At 47.0% G+C, this 8,195-nt stretch overlaps 1 protein-coding gene across 3 annotated transcripts; it reads right to left on the bottom strand.

Moving 5' to 3' along the window:
* Positions 1-201: 201 nt before the first annotated feature.
* On the bottom strand, positions 202-7,779 carry CDKN2D (cyclin dependent kinase inhibitor 2D). 3 transcript variants are annotated; one of them, XM_042447717.1, is made up of 3 exons: positions 7,691-7,779; positions 4,390-4,559; positions 202-2,161 (listed from the first exon to the last, which is right to left on the bottom strand). In XM_042447717.1, the coding sequence occupies exons 2-3, from the start codon at positions 4,540-4,542 to the stop codon at positions 1,802-1,804; spliced, it is 513 nt and encodes a 170-aa protein (XP_042303651.1). In that variant the 5' UTR covers positions 4,543-4,559; positions 7,691-7,779; the 3' UTR covers positions 202-1,801. The 3 variants fall into 3 exon arrangements, with proteins under 3 accessions (XP_042303651.1, XP_042303652.1, XP_042303650.1); XM_042447718.1 differs by having other exon boundaries at positions 7,638-7,755; XM_042447716.1 differs by lacking the exon at positions 7,691-7,779 and adding an exon at positions 7,543-7,623.
* Between the last annotated feature and the right edge of the window lie 416 nt (positions 7,780-8,195).

The raw sequence follows: 8,195 nt of genomic DNA on the forward strand, positions 1-8,195 counted from the left end.
AGTTCCCAGCAAGTCCACTGTGACTTTTGCTTCACAAGCTTTGTGGGTTCCAAGTTTGAAAAACGGTGCTAGGAAAACTTCACAATGACCCCCATATTTTTCTTCAGGGGCTGTGCCCTGTGAAACCTAAAGAGAGGTGAGTGTTTCATGCTCTCTGCTGCAGAAAAATCCCCCAAGATCCAAAGTCAGTCAATTGTAAATAGATTTAATGCTTTTTAATAATTAAATTAATCATTCCATAAAACAAACCCTTGCAAATCACAATAAATAGAATAAATTTCCCCGCCTTTAAAATCTTATATATACACAGCTCAGATCCACAAATTCATTACAGGGAACAAGCTGCCACAACAAGCCTCAAACATTTTAGTCAAAGATAACAGATTCAGCACATTTTCAATATATGTGTGAAGATCAGGGATAGCTACCAAAAGACCAAGGTGAAAGTAACTACTAATGGCTTAACAATGAGATCTCCCTGAGATCTTACAAAATGAGGGAGAGATCGTAAGGTTGGTGAGGGACATAATAGGAGGAGAATCCAGTGTAGTTAGATTTTAGAGATATCTGAAAGCGACACAAAGCTAAAGGTCCTGTCCACAGCGACAGGAATAGATCATGGCAAAATCTTCTATGGTCCAAAATAATCCATTTTGAGACCTCTTTAACTGCTTTGGCTCAGTGCTATGGAATCCTGGGAAGTGTAGTTTATTATGACACCAGAGCTCTTTGACAGAGAAGGGCTAAATGTTTCACAAAACAACAGTTCCCAGAACTCCCTAGCATTGAACCAGGGCAATGAAAGCAATCTCAAATTGGGTTATTTATGCAGTGTGTTTTGGACCTATGCATCAGTAGCTTTCTGCCCTGTAATACCTCCATCAGTCTTGCTGTTACTGTACTAATAAACATACACATCTTGTCTTTGCCATTCCTTCCCAGCGCACAAGGTAATATGTGCAACACACCAAAGAATTAGCAATATAACTCTTCACAAGAAAAGTCAAATGGAACAATGGTGCACAGACATAGCCTCAAAGGTAAACCACCAGGTGTTTCCCCATAAGGCTGAGATGTTCTGTACAAGAGGTGGAGAAGAGCATAGCAATGGACAGTCTTTGCATAAGAAAGAAAATACATCCCTCCTGACCATGAGATCAGGAGATCCGGGGACCTTCCCAAGGCATGGAGTAGTAAGAGATGGTTAAGACATACTCCAGTGCAGTGATTCCCAAACTTTGGTCCTCCAGATGTTTTGAACTTCAGCTCCCAGAATCCCTGAATGTTGGCCAAGGTGGTTAGGGAGAGAAGTCCAAAACACCTAGAGGATCAAAGCTTGGGAACCACTGCTCCAGTGGAACTAAGGAAAGCTGCATTTTTTGGACTTCAGTTCTCAGAAACCTCTAGCCAGCAAGGTTAGTAGCCACACTGGCTGGAGGATTCTGGGAGTTTTAGTCCAGAAATGTCACATTCCCAAAATAATCTGGTTCAATCCCCTCTTCTGGGCCAAGCATAGGATGGATCCAATGGAAGCACTCCACTTCAAGCTCACCTGGATCCGAGGAAACTGGATGGATTTGGAAGAAATGAAGAAATCAAAAAGAAAAAAACTGGCACATAAATAAAAACAACATCAAAGGTATATGAACACACACACTGAGGTAGGGCAGGAGGAGCTGCCTATTTGTTCCAAGGCCCAGGGAAGGAAAGGGGAGAGAGTCCTCATTGGAGGGGGGAAGAGGAAAAGGGGACTAAACAAAGCTTGTTCAGTGTTGATCCTGCCCCCCAACATGTTCTCATGTTAAGCTGGGACAGAGAGGTGTTGCTCAAGGATGCCCTGGATCTGCGAGAGGCCCAGCTGCTGTGCCAGCTCCAGTGGCGTCCGCCCTGCTGAGTCCCAGTGTCGCAGGTTGGACAGAGGTGCCAGGAAGCGCACCACGTTGGTGTGACCTTCCCGTATGGCAATATGGATGGGGAGCGAGCCAGAAGCATCCGGGACATTGACATCAGCGCCGTGCTCCACCAAGATTTTCAAGGTATCAATGAAGCCTGTGCGGGCCGCGTCGTGGGCAGGCGCCGTGCTTGACTCGTCTTGAACATTGGGGTTGGCGCCTTGCTTCAGAAGCTCCTCTGCCACGAAAACGTTGCCAAACATCATTACCTGGGGGTGGGGGGAGATAACATCAAAGAAGAATGAGAGGCTGGAGACACGCCCAGCCCAACAGTTACCCTTGTTTGGGTGGCACAGGATGACAATGCTATTCTCTCTTATTAGTGAAGACATATTCAGCTGCACTACAGTGGAAATCATAGTGTGCAGCCATAAAACCATCATCATCATCTATATCCTGCCCTTTTCCCAAAACTGGGACTCAGAGCAGCTTACCAAATTAAAAATAGTACAATTAAAAACCTAGAAAAGTGTTACATGAAAACAGAATTAAATTATTACAATATTAAAACAGACTGCATGTAAAAGAAGAACATATAGGCCTGTTACAGACTGCCAAAATAAAGCTGCTTTGGGTCTCTTTGGAGGTATGCTGTTTAAATGATGCATGCATCCTAAGAATCTGGAAGCTGCACCAAAGCTGCACTCCAGTGCTTAGGAATGGAGTGTGGCTTTGGCGCGACCTCCGGACTCTTAGGACCCATGCATGATTTAAATAGCATACCTCCAAAGAGACCCGAAGCAGCTTTATTTTGGCAGTCTGTAACAGGCCACAGTTAAAAAAGATAAAAGTGTTTAAAAATACCTGAAAAGAACACAATACCCACCCAGTTCTTTAAAAACCTTCTGTTTTAAATGCCTGTCCGAACAGGAAGGTCTTAACCTTGCTGGCAGATGGACAACAAAGAAAGGGCATGTCAAACTCTCTCAGACTCAGAGGAAGGCAATGGCAAACCTCCTCTGAACAAATCTAGCCAAGAAAACCCCATGATAGGTTTGCCATAAATCAAAAACCACTTGAAGGCACCCAGCAACAACAAGAGGACTTTTGCCAACACAAAACATTAATACTACAGTTCTGGCATTCTGCAGCCAAGGTGTAATTTTTGAGTTATCTGTCGCAGAAATTGGCAGAGGCAACTGGCAGCCCTGCAAGAGGACTCCACCTGGAACATTTCTGCTCAGACAGGACCTTCCAGTAGCTGTGCCAGCAGGGCAAGGCTTGCCTCTCCTTCCCCTCAGGTCAGCTGCATGCATGCCACCCTCTGCCCTTTGAGTGACCTGACCTTGTTTGGCGCCACTTACCACTGAGTCACAGGGGAACTTCCCTGCCCAAGCAAGAAGTGGGGATGGAAGACAGAGAATAATGTGGCCGCCAAAGATATGTAGTCAGCAGCATTTTTAGCGCAAGGTGAGATCTTGTTGTTATTGCATGCCTTCAAGTCATTTAGGACTTGTAGTGGCCTATCATGGGGTCAAAACAGGGTGGCTCACAACATTAAAAAGCAGTACAGTTACAAGCATACAAAAATAATACATTAAAATAGAATTAAATTATTACAATATTAAAACAAGTTACATGTTAAAAGAATAAAATACAATTAAAAAGATAAAAATGTTAAAAACAACACAATACAATACAGGGTTGCTATAGGTAAAAAATGACTTGAAGACACACAACAGCATCGACAACAACTAAGGCAGTGTCCACACTGCAGAAATAATCCAGTTTACACTACTGTATATACTCGACTATAAGTCAACCTCAATATATAAGTCGAGGGCAGGTTTTGAGGCCAAAATTATGGATTTAGATACAACCCATGGATACGTCAAGGTAAAACATAACATGTAACAAAGGATGCAAAGGCTGAAGTAAAGGAAAATGCTAAAGATCGTTAAAAGTTTTGACAGGCACAACTAATTGTGCTCACCCTAAAGACTGGATGGATGAGATAGTAGAGGGAGTTGATGCTTCTTTTAGGTGCTCTGAAAAGAGATTATGCTCTCACCTTTCACCAGGGCATGGTTCCTTTTTTGATAATGAAAGTACAGTACCTACATTGACCTGTGGATAAGTCGACCCAGGCTTTTTGGGTCAGTTTTCTTGACTTATACATGAGTATATACAGTAATTTAACTGCCATGACTCCATGCTAGTGAATTCTGGGAGCAGTAAATTGAATTGTAGTGAGACATTTAGCCTTTTCTGGCAGAGAGCTCCTGTGCCACAATAAACTACAGATCCCAGAATTCTATAGCACGGAGTTATGGCAGTTAAACTAGTATCAATAAATTATTTCTGCAGTGTGGATGCAGCCTGAGCTGCCTTGGGGCTGAGTTCAGAGCCCTCTTGCAGGCCTCCAGCAAGGGTCAGTTTGGAGAGAGAAAAGGAAAAACTCATCTCCAGGACAGAGCATGGGGTCAGCCTGGCCTACCTGCAGGGCCGTCTTCCCAAAGCGATTGTGGGCATCAGGATGGACCAGTTCGTGATGGAGGAGTCGGCGCACCTCGCTGGTTTCTCCCCGGGCAGCAGCGCTGGTCAGCCAGTCACCGGCACGGATCTCGGCAGCCTTGCCCGACTCCTGCATGCCCGTGCAGAAGGCACCTGGAAGGAGGGAAGAAGGAAGGGCGACTGAGGGGGTGAATGGTGGCTCCAGCACAGACCAGCCCAAGTTCCCCAGGAGCCTGTTTTAATACTGTAATAGCTTAATTCCGTTTCAATGAGCCCTTCTGTATGTTTATAATTGTAATGTGTAATGTGACAGGAGAAGTCCCAGCAAACTGGAGGAGGGCAAATGTTGTCCCCATGTTCAAAAAGGGAGAAAAAGAGGATCCCAACAATTATCGTCCAGTTAGTCTGAAATCAATACCAGGAAAGATTCTGGAGCAGATCATTAAACAGAGAGTCTTTGAGCATCTAGATGGCAATGCCATAATCGCAAAAAGGCAACATGGGTTTCAGAGAAAGAAGTACTGTAATGCCAGACAAACCTGATCTCTTTCTTTGATAAAATTACCAGCTTGTTAGATGAAGGGAATGCTGTGGATATAGTATATCTTGATTTCAGTAAGGCCTTTGACAAGGTTTCCCATGACATTCTTGCAAACAAGCTTTTAAAATGTGGGCTAGACAAGGCAACTGTTACATGGATTTGTAATTGGTTGACTGGCTGAACCCCCAAAGGGTGCTCAATAATGGCTCCTTTTCATCCTGGAGAGAAGTGACCATTAGGGTCCCACAAGGCTCTGTCCTGGGCCCAGTGCTATTCAACATCTTTATCAATGACTTGGATGACAGAATTGGGGGAATACTTATCAAATTTGCAGATGACACCAAATTAGGAGGAATAGCTAATACTCCAGAGGACAGGATCAAAATTCAAAAAGACCTGAATAGACTAGAAAGCTGGGCCAAAGCTAACAAAATGAAATTCAACACGGTGAAATGTAAGGTACTGCACTTAGGGCAGAAAAATGAAATGCACAGATATAGGATGGGGGACACCTGGCTGAATGAGACTACATGTGAAAGGGATCTAGGAGTTCAAGTAGACCACAAGTTGAACATGAGTCAACAATGCGATGCGGCAGCTAAAAAGGCCAATGCGATTTTAGGCTACACAAATAAAAGTATAGTGTCTATCTAGGTCCAGGGAAGTAATAGTGCCACTGTATTCTGCTTTGGTCAGGCCCCAACTGGAATATTGTGTCCAGTTCTGGGCACCACAATTCAAAAAGGACACTGAGAAACTGGAGCATGTCCAAAGGAAAGCGACTACAGTGGTGCCTCGGGTTACGAAAGTAATTCGTTCTGCGGCCGCTTTCGTAACCCGAAAAGCCTTCGTAAGCCGAATTGCCATAGGCGCTAATGGGGAAAAGCCGCGTTTCGTGCGAAAAAGCGCCGAAAAGCACCAAAAATTTTCTTCGTATCCCAAAAAAACATTCGTAACCCGGAACAATGATTTCCAATGGGATTTTTTCGTATCCCGAAAATTTCGTAACCTGGGTATTTCGTATCCCGAGGTACCACTGTAAATCGTGAAGGGTCTGGAAACCATGCCCTATGAGGAACGCCTTAGGGAGCTGGGGATGTTTAGCTTGGAGAAGGGAAGGTTAAGAGGTGATATGATAGCCCTGTTTAAATATTTGAAGGGATGTCATATTGAGGAGGGAGCAAGCTTGTTTTCTGCTGCTCCAGAGAACAGGACCCAGAACAATGAATGCAAGCTGCAGGAAAAGAGATTCCACCTCAACATTAGGAGGAACTTCCTGACATTAAGGGCTATTCGACAGAGGAACAAACTCCCTCGGAGTCTCGCTCCTTAGAGGTCTTTAAGCAGAGGCTGGATGGCCATCTGTTGGGGATGCTTTGATCAAGATTTCCTGCATGGCAGAATGGGATTGGACTGGATGGCCCTAGTGGTCTCTTCCAACTCTATGATTCTATGATTTATATTGTAAGCCTCTGCGTCTCAATTTTCGGGGAAAAGCAGGAGATAAATAAATATAATAATAATAATAATGATCATCATCATCATCTTCATCATAAGCTGCCCCTCTGCATCCTTTCCAAAGAGGCTCACAAGGGATTCATCACCCCCCTCTCCAGGAACGTTGCCCTGAAAGCTCAGTGGGAAAACACTCTGCACATGCTCAGAGGCCCTCTCCTCCACCTGCCACTTGTCAATAGCCCCATCTGGCACCCTTGCCTCGGTGGCACAGAACCAGTGGCAGCCCTGGCCTCCCCCTGGGCTGGCCAGAGGTCCTCCTTTTCCAGGAGACATCCTCCATTCTGACCTTCCATCCAGGAGAAATTCCCAAAGGCCCTCCATTCTGAGCACAGAAGCTAAAAAGACGAACGTATCAATATGAATGTATGCTTCTTAGTCATGATCAGAATGGAGGCCCTTTGGAATGCCTCCTGGAGAGAAGGATAGAATGTAGGGCACGTCCTGGAAAAGGAGGACCTCTGGTCACCCTGGGGACTATAGGCATTTGGTGTTGCTTTGTCCTACAACCTCTGCTCACCTTGGCTGTGCCCAAGGCTCAGTGGAGAAGGAGAAGCACTCTGCACAGGCTCAGAGGCCTCTTCCTCCACTGGCTAACAAAGGAGGAAAGAGCCACTTGGCATCAGAGTTATCATCATCATCATCATCATCATCATCCTCACCGTCCGCCGGCCATTCCACGCTGGAGTGGGGGAAGCACTCTGCACAGGCTCAGAAGCCCCCTCCACCACGTCCAACCGGACTGAGATGTGGGGGGGGGATGAGCGACCCTTCCACCCACTTGGCATCATCTTCATCATCCCCACCAACCTCCCACTGACCTGGCGCTCTGGAAGCACTCTGCACAGGCTCAGAGGCCCCCTCTGCGAGGGGGATGCGTGAACTGGGCTGAGAAGGAGTGGGGATGAGCGACCCTTCCACCCACCTGGCATCATCATCATCATCATCACCATCACCATCACCATCACCATCATCATCCCCACCATCCGCTTGGCATCATCCACCTGCCATCATCATCATCATCATCATCATCATCATCATCATCATCATCATCATCATCATCATCCCCATCATCCCTACCGTCCTCGGTGCCAACCTCCGTGGCCCAAGCTCTGGAGCGAGGAAGGCACTCCGCACACACTCAGAAGCAGGGAAGAGCCGAGCCTCCTACTGACCTGGAGCAGTGGAAGCACTCTGCACATGCTCAGAGGCCCCCTTGGAGACCTACCTCCTCGGTGCCCGGCGGCGATGCGTTGAAGGTGCTGCTGTTACTGCTGCTGAGGCAGAGCCTTCGGTGCCGGAGGGAGGGAGGGAGGGAGGGAGGAGGGCCGCCCCACCCACTCACTCAGCCCCGCCCCCACGTGCCGCCCGGCGCTGTTTGTTGTCCTCTCGTCGCCTCCTCCTTCTGCCGCTTGGACACACTGTAACCATCTCCGCGTTCTAATCCACGCCCCCTTTGCCTGCGCCGCGCCCAATAGGAAGCCAGCTCCGGGCAGGAGCCGGGGCCTGCCGCCTTCTGATTGGCTCCGCCGAGAAAGAACACTGGGCGGGCCTTCGCGATTCAAACGAAGGGTTCGGGCGGGAAAAGGCACCGCCTTGCCTTGGCTCTCTGGGGGGAAACCGAGGTCAAGGCCTTTTTACTGGTGCCAGGCAAAAGGGGGCTTAAGTTGCTTGTATTATAACAAAGACGGTTGTGTCTGTGTGTGTGTTTGTTGGACTAGGACTCAGAAAAC

This window comes from Sceloporus undulatus, chromosome 2 (assembly GCF_019175285.1).
Source record: "Sceloporus undulatus isolate JIND9_A2432 ecotype Alabama chromosome 2, SceUnd_v1.1, whole genome shotgun sequence".
In the NCBI taxonomy this organism is placed as follows: domain Eukaryota; kingdom Metazoa; phylum Chordata; class Lepidosauria; order Squamata; family Phrynosomatidae; genus Sceloporus; species Sceloporus undulatus.

Excerpts from the sequence above, each read along its gene's own strand:
- CDKN2D (XM_042447717.1), bottom strand. The coding sequence starts at position 4,542 with ATGCAGGAGTCGGGCAAGGCTGCCGAGATCCGTGCCGGTGACTGGCTG. Across the intron at positions 2,162-4,389 it reads TTGGGAAGACGGCCCTGCAG|GTAATGATGTTTGGCAACGT; the intron begins GTAGGCCAGGCT and ends CCCCACCCCCAG.